Source organism: Cyprinus carpio, chromosome B20, assembly GCF_018340385.1.
Source record: "Cyprinus carpio isolate SPL01 chromosome B20, ASM1834038v1, whole genome shotgun sequence".
Taxonomy (NCBI): domain Eukaryota; kingdom Metazoa; phylum Chordata; class Actinopteri; order Cypriniformes; family Cyprinidae; genus Cyprinus; species Cyprinus carpio.
The window spans coordinates 14,679,893-14,693,054 of NC_056616.1; the positions used below are offsets into that span (position 1 = coordinate 14,679,893).

The 13,162-nt window shown below is 38.4% G+C and overlaps 1 protein-coding gene across 1 annotated transcript in view; it reads right to left on the reverse strand.

The window, feature by feature from the left end:
• Window positions 1-13,084, reverse strand: part of epha7 (eph receptor A7) — an 81,987-nt gene extending 68,903 nt beyond the window's left edge. Inside the window, 3 exon segments of the mRNA XM_042747260.1 lie at window positions 9,437-10,106; window positions 11,432-11,496; window positions 12,889-13,084. Coding sequence (XP_042603194.1) covers window positions 9,437-10,106; window positions 11,432-11,496; window positions 12,889-12,982 — 829 coding nt within the window. The 5' untranslated portion in view covers window positions 12,983-13,084.
• Between the last annotated feature and the right edge of the window lie 78 nt (window positions 13,085-13,162).

Consider the following 13,162-nt stretch of genomic DNA (forward strand, 5'->3'; position numbering starts at 1 on the left):
ATATCATTGGAATCATTTTCAGAACTATTTTTTCCAGCTGATGGTCCCACTTTATATTAAGTGCCCCTAATACCTGTGTACATACATAGTAACTAAATGTGTACATAGTATGTAACCACAGTGTAAGTACACATTGGTACATAGTATCTATAACTGTAATATTTCTGTAACTACACACAGGTAACAACCCTCAGGATGGTTTGTATAAGTTCAAATGTGTAACAGGATATTGGAACTTTTTTTTCACTTCACTAAGTACTCGTGTAACAGGAATTATATAACTACATTTTGTAACAACAATATACAGGGGGTGGAGATGGGTAGGTTTAGGGGTGGAAATGGGATCCAGGGAGTGGAGATGGGTAGGTTTAGGCATATGTAAAGTAGGAGGAGTTGGATCTGGAGTTGGAGTAGGTGCATCACTGTAATACCAGTGTACTTACATGGTAACTCCTCAGGAACTGTCCACTTAAAGTGTAACATTCTGGACACCAACCACAATTTCTATGTAAAGGCTAACTTACAGGCTGCTGCTGCGTAACACCAGAGTAGTTACATGATAAATCTAATTTAAAGTGTAACACTTTCTTTACCAAAAAGAGTTGTTAGTCCTGTTACACATTTGTACTTTCATTACCAAAAAGTGTTGTTACCAATGTCCTGTTACACATTTGTACTTACACATACCATTTATTGGGTTGTTACATATGTGTAATTACACAAACATTAGAGCTGTAGATACTATGTACCAATGTGTACTTACACTGTGGTTACATACTATGTACACATCTAGTTACTATGTAAGTACACAGGTATTAGGGACAGTTAATATAAAGTGGGTTGTCTTGAGTTAGCTCCTCTCCCTTAAACCTGTTTTGCTTAATCGTCTTTTTATTTCAACAATGATTTTGTGTGTTTATGAAGGGCCGAAGTGAAGCACAGCTGTCACCGTGGTAAAATTTGGTCTTGTCTTGAAAGATAAAAAGAAAAAGATCTTCTTAAGAGCAGTATGACCATAGCTAATCAGACCTAAATCAAACCTCCACCATCAGCAAGTTATCCCTCACACACTCCGAGACACACAGTCTGGATGACTTTGCAGCTTTGACAGAGGTGACTAAGTGAACGCACAATGGCAATCCGGCAGAGGTCCCTCATTATAAACCAAACACAGCCGTGACCTGTCTGAACCTGCACGGACGCACACCCATTTGAAAAAACGCACATCCACGCACACCCAAAGCCACCCACGCTTTATCCCAGCACTCAATCAAGTCCCAGCATCACTGCTGGTGATCCATGAAAAACTAACATGCAGCACACATTTCTATCTTCCAATAATCATCTCCTCAGACAAATGATCGTTTCATGTAGTCTTGATTACTGCGCCGTTCGTAGCTGTCCCCACAAAAGTAGAAGAACAGCATTACATTCTAATTTTATTGATTCTTCTTTGGCACGATGTGTTCACTTTGAGTTACATTCAGTAATAACTTGGCTAAGACACAGCGCCCTATGTGTGTGACATTTCTTCTCCTTAATATTATTTTATGAGCAGGAGAGAATTTAGTCTGCTTCTCATTAACAAACAGCATCCCGGCCCGAGCAGAGCACCGTGAATGTGGAACGATTTCGATTGTGAATTTGGAAAGCTTCAATAAGCATGCTATTTGTTTAAACATTGATCTTGGAGGATTTGATTGTAAAAGTACACTGTGGCTGCATCCGAAAACTGAAAAATGCTGCATTCGGATATATATATATATATATATATATATCTGTGTGTGTGTGTGTGTGTTGTTTTAAATTTTACGTTTACATTAAAATATTTATTTATTTATAATGTGTGTGTGTGTGTGTGTTGTTTTAAATTTTACGTTTACATTAAAATATTTATTTATTTATAAACAAATATATATCATAAAACAATTCTTCTAAGTACTGTACTCACCAAACATCCTTAACATTCTGTAATTTTTAGTCCTATTTAATCACAAAACATCAGATAACAGATAACCAGCCATTTTCTGTTTTCTGGATTCGATTGATCGTAAAAGTAGTGATGTATTTTATGCAAACATGTTTATTTAAAAAATTCTCATCCATTTAATCCTTTTCCATGAGTGCTTTTGTTAATTTATCTGCAATTATATCCTGAAATAAATTATTATAAAAGTACAAATAAAAATAAGCATTTCATTATATATATATATATATATATATATATATATATATATATATATATATATATATATATATAGTTTAAATGGTTTTAAACACTTTTTCTTATTTACCTATTTACATAATAATATATATTATAAAACATTTCTTCTAAGTACTGTATACAAAGTTTTGCCTATTAAATTTGATTCACCCAACATCCTAATCCTTAAGATCCTGTAACTTATATATAATCACAAAACATCAAATAACAAATAACCAGCTGTTTTAAGATACTGTACACAAAGTTAGCTTTGCTTTTGCATGGGAAAGTGCAAAACATGAGCTTCCTCAATCCAACAGTGTTGAACACGTAATTCCTGTCATGTTTAATGCAAAACTTCAGCTCGAAAACAATAAAGCTGAAAGTGACTCAGCAGAGAAACCTTTTTTTTTTTTTTTGACTCAGCAGGGAAATGCGGCATTACATCAAATGCACATATTTTGACAGCAAGAACAAAAATGCTGAAGCAATGCGAAATAAATAGCCGATTTGAATAGCCAGGAATCTTTGTCATTTCACTGGTAACGTTGTGACTTCCGTGGTGTCACCGGGGTCGCTCACGGGCTGGGCATGGGGTCAGTGAATATTAACTTCATTTACACATGGTTGCAAACAGAGCAGCTTGCACAATGCAGGCCTGCCTGCTCTGCTTAGTAACGTGAGCAGCTGAGCTGACAGGTCACTGCCAGGCTGGAAGATGGATGAGCTGAGCAGTTGACCCTTGGCTTGCCTGAGGAGCCAGCTCAATGGCTTCTTTCCCCTCTGAACAAAGACCCCCTACCAGCAACCGCCCTGCTCACAACTCCAGCAGCACTAACAGGTCCCGACATCTCCATCAACCCTTGCACGCACACAGATTTTGATAGGCTTAGTCTTTTTAGCTCAACACACCCAACCTAATGCTCTTTTATGCACGCATACACACACTATGGGCGGCTTACCCCCTTAGCTGCCTAAACGCTGGCACACACACTTCTCTTTTCGAATTGCTCTCTGCTCATCCGTACTAATGGATGCAATTGGACAAGCGGACACTGTGTTAAAAGCAACAAAGCAGCCATGTGCGTATTTGTGTGTGTGTGTGTGTGTGTGTGTGTGTGTGTGTGTGTGTGTGTGTGTGTGTGTGTGTGTGTGTGTGTTCGGAGCAGCTTTGGCCCGAGGCGACAGGGTGAAAGTGATATGTGACCAGGTTGAAGGCCTTAACACTCAGTGAGCATCAGGGAGGGTCTGTTGTCAGAGTGACTCTCCTCTGGGAGAGCGGCAGAGCAGGAGACTCAGCAGCTCAATCTCTCCCTAAGAGCAAAATCAATAACTTATTACATAACTGCACACTTTTCTCCTTTACAGAGAGAGAGGGAGAGAGGAGGAAGGAAAGAAGTCTTAGGAGGCTTGTTCTAGTATGAAAATGTCCTTTTTTACTGTGCCAATATCACAACCCGGACTCCAGAAAATGACAAGGTAGCCATTGGCTCCTATATACGGTTTCATCAGGCGCACGCGCCTGGCCCAAAGTTAACTTCCGGTCAGTGTTTGTTTATCAGTCTGGCTAGGGCACCGGCTACAAATGCAAGAGTTAAAGTTAAGGTGATGAGTAGACTGATGTTGGTCTCAGGTGGTTGTGCTGTGTGATGTGTTTCCCATACATACATTTATTTATTTGTGGCGCTTGCCACAATATCAAAACTGACCGATTTTTCAAAAGGATTTGTTGAATAAACATGAGCACATACTGCACGTTTAAAAATCAAAACGAGGCGCAGGTGTTTCTCCCGCTTTAAAGCACCTCCTGCTGGCAGAGAATGAATTTGCATTTTCAATAAGTCCATCTGATTTAAGCAGCAAACATATTTTGCTTGTTATCAAAAATAATCTACTCTAGAGGGACTATTTAGCTGTTGTTATTGATTCTATTTGGAAGCCTACCGGAAGTTAAGTTAGGGCTACAAATGCATGCATGCGCAGTAACATTTGTTTATGTTGTTGCCGTTGAAACCTTCTATAATGGATCATTTTGGAGCCAAATAGCTTTAGGGACAAATTACAGAATTGCTCGAAATAGATGGTTGTTCAGAAGTGCTGTTGTCCATAATCATGTTTAATCACATTTATCTGCTGTGGTGTAGATCCAAGGGGACGCAAATTAAATGCTACATATTTATGCTTTACAATTTTTAGGCTATCAGTTAGGGATGTAAGGATTCACTCGACTCGATTTGATTCAATATTTTGATTTCACGATTCGATTTGATTCCCGATTTTATTTTTTTAACAAAATGAGATTTAAGACAAATTATCAATTAAATGTGTCCTTTTATTATTGCTTGGACAAAATGCTGCACGTTTCTTTGTGAAATTAAAATATAACACTATAATAATATACTAATATGCTAACATAGCACTTGCATATTGTTGCTCTTTTGTCAGTTTTGATTGCTCCTATTGTCCTCATTTGTAAGATGCTTTGGATAAAAGTGTCTGCTAAATAACACAATTTAAATATAATGTAAATGTAAATAAAACTAAATTGAAATTTTAAAACAAGCCCCAAATCAAATAATACAAATAAAAGAAATCTGTAAAAAATTGTAAGCATGATCCAAACAAAGATGCTGCATACATGCAACATGAGCAGTTTTTAATATAAATTAGATTGTATAATTTCAAAATTTGAAGCAAAAACAGAATGGTTTGACTTCAGTTTTGTGAAACTATACATACAAATATCTGCATGAAACTTCAGCAGACAAGCTGAATGAGACGCAGATTCACTCAATCACATCAACTTTCGCAAAAAGAAAATAAAAAATACCAACTTAAAACAAAGCAGCGCTGCACTTATGAACTTTAATATGCATTATACAGAGGCAAATGAAAAGAAAAAATACCATCTAAACTTTTTTAAAGAAAGTAAGTTCCCCTCAGACATACATTCATATAAACTCCTACCCCTAATTGAATCGCGATTTGTTTTAGCTTCTCAACTGATTTGAATCGTCACATATTTTAATCGATTTTCAACCGGCTCATAATTAATGGTTACATCCCTACTATCAGTTAGTGTGGAACAGTTGCAAAAGGCTGTGTATTCGATTCACTTGATTCAATTCAACCTTGTATTCGCTATTCTAGACATTAACCAATAAACCAATAATATAACATTCTACAACAAAATAATTTTAATAAGTACAGTATCTTTATTAATTATTATTATTTTAAATGTTAAACTAAAAATAATCAGATCAAACCAAAGAATGATTCACAGTTCAGTCAGTGAACTCAATCGCTGCATGAATCGAGTGAGTCAAACCACTAAGTTGCCTGTAAGTTCAAGACTATTTAATAAACTGTTTGGATTGATTTAATAAAAAGAACAACCACAAAAAAATAATAATTTCCAGAAACAAAAAAAAAATACACAACATTAATTTTTTTTTGTTTGTTTGTTTGTTTAAGTGGTGTGAATACCACCTTAGAGAGTAAATTATTTATTTTCTTTTATTTATTTATTTTGTATTTAATGCTTTGGAAAATATTTGTTTCATAGTCAGGAACCTTATAATTGTTTTTATAAGAATCTAGTGAGAATCTAGTGCTTTAATTAAGAACTGTTAATCGTTAACCATTCCATCATTTTACCTGAGAACTTTTTGATCCAATGTAACAACAGGAAATGTGACTGCAAACATGAAGCCACTACAACACCTCAATAACTGGACTGCTGCCAACTGACAGGCCTGACTGACGACACAACACAGAGACATCCACCTTTCCATCTGACAAAACCGAGGGGGAAAAACAAACAGTGCTCCGGGAGCATGCCGCTCTTCTCCAAGACCCTGGCCGGGTGAGAAGGCCATTATCCATCAGCAGATGATTCTAACCCTGACAGTTTCAGACCCAACGGGCTTCCCCGAGGAACTAGCCTCCGTTTGAATAATTGAGCTCACTTACAGTTCTCTAACGGATGATCGTTTGTAGACTTAACTTTCACACCATATCAATCACTTGTGTGTCATGGCTTTATACAACCTGCTTCCTCCAACTCCTGGTGGCATCATTTGAAATGCAAATCACGGCCTTCACTGAGCCTTGGTCTTGCTCTTGCGTCCCTCCACCCCAGCTACTTCTGCAGCATGTCTCCACAGCTAGTCTCCTCCTTCTGTGTTCTGGCAATCCATCAGGCTTTGACCAACTTCTGTCCAACTATTTGACATCTGGGAGATGGATGGTGTCAGCGCCTGCCATTGCCAGTACCTCCTCCTGTTAGCATGTTAGTCAATGCTAGCTTGTTTTTTTTTCCCATTAGAATAATAAACAGAGGCTTGCCTTGCAAATAACACAAACTGGAAGAGCAGGTCAACTATCGGTTAATATTAGGAATTTCTTTAGACAAGATACGGTTATTAACGTGACATGATGTGACTGAGCAACATACATTCCTACTATTGTTCACAAAAGCTTAACAAAAACAAAGAGATCAATGTCTGTCTACAATGACTCTTTTTTTCTGCTTCCAAAGGACTTAGTGTGTCCATTTTCTCTGAGTAGCCACTGTTGAACAGAGCTTCGCAAATGAATAGATGCTATTTTTGCTTGAGCTCTATGCAAATAAACTCTGGCATGCTGCTAAACACTTCAAATTTTTTTTTTTTTCCAACACTCATAACATGGATTCTTGTAACTGTGAGGAGTGGATCTCTGGAAAAGCAGGAAGGAGTGAAGCCACAAGTGCCACGAAATGAGTTGAAGAGAGCAAGGGACGGAGAAAGAGAAAGTTGTGAGTAAATGATGTTGTTCCAAACCTGTATGACCTTCTTTTTTTCTGTGAAACACAAAAGTAGAAGTCCATGGGGTCACTGGACCAATTTGGCATTCATAGTATATTTTACAAAATAGCTTATTCTGTGTTCTACAGAGTAAAAAAAATAATTGATGACAAAATGTTGACTGTTCACAACAGAGAGATTGACATTTTAAAAGTTAGTGACGTCCCAAACACATTGCACTTATGGCTCAAGACTCATCATAACATTCAAAAGCATCCGCTTAGCTTGTGTTTACCTAGGAAAACAATTAAAATACTGGTGCGGATGTAAGAGTGTGTCGTGCAAATGCCCGTTTAAAGGAAGAGGAAGGGAGAAAAGGGAGGTAGAAATGAAAGACACACAATCCTCCATCAGGCACCCGATGAATGAGATGGTCCAAACACACATTTTCATGGTCCTCCTTAGGTTACCCCACTCAATTTTTAATGCAAGACATTTTAGACTTTATCCTGTATGCATGAACGTCTGTTTGTGTGCGTATCAGTATATAAATAGTGCAGATTTTATAACGAAACACGACAAGGTGGTGTAAAAACAGGAGCTTTTGAAGGCATCAGGGTCACAGTGCCTTGGCCGAGCCCCTGAGGGGAGGAAGAGAAAGAAAAGATAAAGAAAAAGACAGCGAGAGCTGCAACATGAGCTGTATACTCTTGGAAAGATCAGTCCTCCATATTAAAAAGACCCCTGTCACTCACAGGCCTTCAGCCCCAGATACCGTGCAATGCATTACTGTTTCTCAGGCAGAAGGGGAAAACACACCAGTATTTTTCAGTCTGGTTGGTGCTCGGGGGGAAACTCTGAACAGGCAATTTAATATCGGGAGGATCGCTAAGAGGAAGTGCTGATGCGGCAGTCTCATGCTCATTTTATTTAGATTAACTACAGCGGTAATATCACAGCCACTCATGCCAGGAGCGACGCACAACTCATAAAGTGACAATGGAAGGGAGCAGGAATCTAACTGGGTGACAGGGTTTGTTTGTTGCCGGTTCGGAGAGAAACACGCAACATTGTTTTTGAGGAATGTAAGATGGCTTTGTGAACAGCGTTTAATTCTCTGGAAAAGCATTCAAGACTTTCTGAGAGTTCAGCGTTGCATGCAAATTTCACTTTTTTCTTTTCTTTCTTTTTTTTTTTTTTTGCTTTGAGTGAGTAAAAATTCCTGAATGTTTAAAAGATTAAAAAAGGGTGGAATTGTAAAAAAGACATAAAACGCATCCTTTTATTATGCTTAATGTGTGCCAAATAGCCCATATTACATAGAAGCACCATCAACTTTCTCCTTTGCTCCCTTTCCGCCTTTTGAAATGGCTTTCAGCTTTGCAACAACCTCTCAGCGTGAAGCAGCTTTGCCCATTTTAGCTTTTGATAACATAATAGTGTTCTGAAGCACCCTTTACATGATAACTTAATGATGCAGACGTGTATGTGCACCGCATAAAAGCTATCCAAACCTTCCGGAGATATCTGTTAAATCATTACTGGTCTGCACACTTGATAATCTATAGATGTGGAGGTGACCCAGATTGGCAGAAAAAAGGGTGGACGGCCACTTCAACCACACAAAACCAAGAGGTCCTCTCCTTCAGATCCTAATCATGTGTCATGTGACTGCCAAAAAAACAACGCTTAGAACCATTAGTGACAGTGATGGCACTGGGAGTGTTTTAGTTATAATTGCAGAGTATATCAGAGGCAACTGTAATTGCGTTTCCCGTTCGGACACTTCCTAAATAACCCTGGGCCTCCATTGTTTGTTTTCTCTTTCTGTCGGGGTCACTTGAAAGGCCCGGAGAGGGACCGGGCGACGGGCTGAACCTCCTCCGGACGCAGTGTCGTTTGTGAGCTATTGGTTTGGCTCAGAGCCAAATGGAAAGAGAATAAAGAGAGCGGGCAGTTTCTGAGAGCTAGGCTGGAGTGCTAGTTATCATTTAATTCCAGTGTCAACATGCATAAGGTTATAAATTAAGAGCCCACAAATCAAATGACTAACAGAGATTCCAATTATTGTGCCAAGGATTTTTTGCCCCCACATTTAATCCATTATTATTATCTCCGCCCAATAAGCATGTTTTTTTTTACACTGCATTTCTTTTATTAATCGTTCGTCATCTGCTTTGTATTTTTCAGCATGGTTTGTTTTGTTATTGCATTGCTTTGCTGTAATTCGGATGAATTACCTCGCATTGGAATAATTCAATGCTTGTGCACTCAGTCAAACAAATGGAACAAGGATTGTCTAGGTAAATGGACACATAAGCGAGTCTTACCCATAATAATAACTTATTAATTGCTTCATTGTCCTTTTTTCTGTCTCGCGTAAGGTTAATCAGCAGCGCTCTAATACATGTCAACAGATGTGTTCAAATGAAAATAAAGTACTCACGTTCACACGCATCTCCCTTCTGGTGAAATCCAGCTTTGCATATACATTTCCCAATGGGTACCAGCCACTCTCCTTCAGCGCTGCAGTGCATTTTGGGAGAGTTGTCAGCCTCCTCCTCTGCGTCACTGACGCATGTGCCCTCCACTTCCACCAGCGACGAGAACTCAGATCCCGTCACTGTATCTGGGAACGTGGCCAGGTTCTCAATAATCGACCAACACTTCTTGTAATACACTTTGACGGAGACCAAAGCGATGCAGGCACCTACATCCTGAAAAGCCAGGTAGAAGCCTCGGCGGGAGAGGGGCCCAATTATACGCACCTCCGTGTTGAGCTTCATTTTTCTTTCCCCCAGGTCACCCTGAGTGAAACTCTCGTCCGCGGCTATAGTGTCAATTTTCACATACTGACTCTCCCTTATATTCCTGCCCACCTCCAAGTCGGTTTCTTGGTAGTACAAGTTGAACGTCTCCTTGCAAGAGCCAACCACCCCTGGAAGGCTGTTACAATCCCTCAAGGTAAACTTCAGCTCCACAAAAATCCTCTGGGCATCGCCCTTCTCAATCCAGTTAGTCCGTAGCCAATTGTTCTGATTTGGCTCCATGACCTGGCAGACCTGGTATGTGCGAATGGGTGTGTAGTTTTCATCCAAGCCGCTGATCTCTTCCCACTAAGAAAAAGTAAAACACAGTTAATCATCATTATTTCTTGTGCTGTACTAAAATGCTCAGAACTAACCGCAAGGGAGAACCTTACAGCATGTTAAAACTGGCCTCTGTGTGAACAAATGCACAACTCCTTGCTATAAGATGATCTACATTAATTAATCTGCAGCCAGGTGCTTCATTTTTTGCATCTTTTGCATAAGCTGAGAATTTGAAATGTCTGTCTTGTTGTGTGTATTAACCTAAAATATTTATTTGTATTGATCTGCAATTATATGCGCAGTTCCGATAATTGTTGGTATCTGTAAAACACTTAAGCACATTAAAAAAGAACCTAATAAATGTATTGCAAAAATTACCTCATGCCCAATAGTAACAATGTACACTACCAGTCAGAATATTTCCATTTATAAACGTCATTATAAAAATGTTCATCTGAAAAAAAAAGTGTTAATGTGTGATGACATCAAAATTAACTGCTTTTAATTCAGTAAAAAACATTATTTTATATGACTTAACTCGACTGCTTTAAGTTACACCGGCAAAAGTAACTGTCTGGGCTTCTTTTAAACAAGTTTTACCTGGGCTTAAATTCCATTTCTGCTGGACACATGTTAGTTGGTTTCTTTTATTATGTCTTTTAACTCATTAAAAAAAAAGTTTTTAATTTATACAAACACACAATACTTTGACCTCAATGTCAGTGAGTTTAAAACTCATAAAAGTGAGCAGAACTGACAGAAATTCTGACAAGTAAAATGAATAAAACCAAATATGTTGTTACAAAGATGAAAACATTTTTAAAGAAAAATAACATTTAATGCACTCAACTCACATGACTAACAACATAAAATCTCCATTCTAAACTTTTTAATTGATGTTACTTTTTTTAGTTATGACTTTTCAGAATTATTTTGTGTTCTAATTAATTGTTAAAAACCACAAAACATAATTAGGAATGTAAAAAGTTAATATGTTGAGTTCAGCAGAAAATCACTTTGTTGGCCTTAGTTGAACGACTTTAAAGCAAACGAGTCTGTATTTTACGCCTTCCTTAAACCTTTTATAAAATTAGCTTAGGATCGACAAACAACTTTTAAAAGAAACAAAACCACCTTCGCATAAAGTAAAACCAAACTATCCATCGTTTAGCGTTTTAGAAACATTGTGATGTGGTGAAAAGACTTACAATTGAAAAAAGAACAACACATTATGCCACCACATAATTTTAGGTTGCACTCAAAATACTACGAGCAGTAAGCGCATTACAGAAGAGGTGAAAATCATAAATGTTTGCTGTAAAGTAGAAGTTGTAAAGTTTCCAGCTTACCCCGCTTGGAGGAGACGATATCCATTCCAGCTCTGTCTGCTGCGCCTTAGAATCCAGCAGGATCACTGCCGACGACACATAAAGCGCACACTTACAATAATGCATTTTTAATTGTGATTAATGTTTGCCACACATCTCGCACATATTCCAGAAGCATTTTACATCGCGAGCGAGCGCAGATACAAACCAAATGTGAGAGAGCGCGCGAGTTTGACCCATTTTCAGCAGACAGCGGTGGAGATTTATGGCATTAAGCACCTCGCACCTCTGAAACCTGTGCGACACCTGTTCATGTGTCAATAAAACAGACGGGCACGTTTTTGCTTTAGGTGGAGATCGAGAAATCGTTCAAGTTCCTTCGTTTGAACCGTGAGAATATTACGCGGATACGCGCGCGCAGTCCCGGTTGAGAACTACTTCATCTCGTGCGAAATTAATCCCTGTTTTGCTATTTAAATGCATTTCGTTGAAGCGTTATCTGGTTTATTGTCTGGTCATAAGACTAAAGGGAGCTGGTTAATAATAGAATAAATAATTAGATTAAATATTGTAAATAAAAAACTCTCAAAAGCGCATTCGCTGAGATCAGAACCTTAATTTAAAAAATAAATAATATTAATTTGATAAATTTATCATTGATTGTGTACAGTAATCAATAAACCTCTAAGTGAACTACAGCAAACATAAGCATAAGATCAACTGGACCTATTTATACAGAATTGAATGATTATTTAATTTCATATTTCAGAAAGGAGGCACATACCTACGGCTTAGGCTATATGTAGCTAATATAGTCGATGTTGATGTGTGATATACATATTTGCAGTGCAGACATGTATGGTAGAAACACACTGCTCTTTATAGGCTACTAAATCTGTAGGCTACTCGACAACTTGGTAATACAGAAGCAATTCTATAGCTTAATTATTGCAGGAGGTTTCTATCATGGACATTTCCTTTACTACTAGGACTACTAGCCTATCTGAAGCTGATCCCATAAGCATTTTAAAATAATAAGCGTGATACATGTTGCAGTCAAGTTGCAGAATTGACTGTATAGACGACCTACTGCCCGGTTGGTTAACAAAGGCACATCAAGCAGATCTTTTTTCAAGTTTGGTGTTGCTGTTGTCTCTTTGCAGTAAATGGAAAGCGCGTAGTGTTTTTCGATCAAATGAGAACGTGATAATGAGGAGATACAGATAATATATTGTGTGATGTTTAGTCGCGATGTGCAGTTGTAAATCGTCTTCGTGTCTGATTAGCGAAAGTCTCTGCGTCAAGGAAATACATATTTATTATATGAAACACAGTCAGGCGTGTATCGTTGTTTAATGTGTGATAATTCAAAAAGGCTGTCTGTTTGTCTGTCAGACTGTCGATCTGCTCTAACTACTGATTTGCTCGTTCTCGCGCTCGCGCTGTCAGGATGCAATGAAGGAAACTTTAGCACTCACCCTCTCTTGTGTTCTGTGCTATTCCAGTGTTCACATAAAAACATAAATGAAGGCAAAATATAGTCCACAAACACGAAACTGAGGTGCAAACCATGGTGCAGTTGAAAGTTGGATAAACAGTGTGCGCTTTTTTGCAACGCGGCGTTCCCTTCCCATTGACGACGCTCCGGCAACCAGCTCTGGGTGAATAAAGCAGCCGTCTCTCACTCAAATAGCATCGGCAGCTGAGAGGCGGGGCTTAGAGCATTCGTCGTGTCACTCATCTTGACTGACA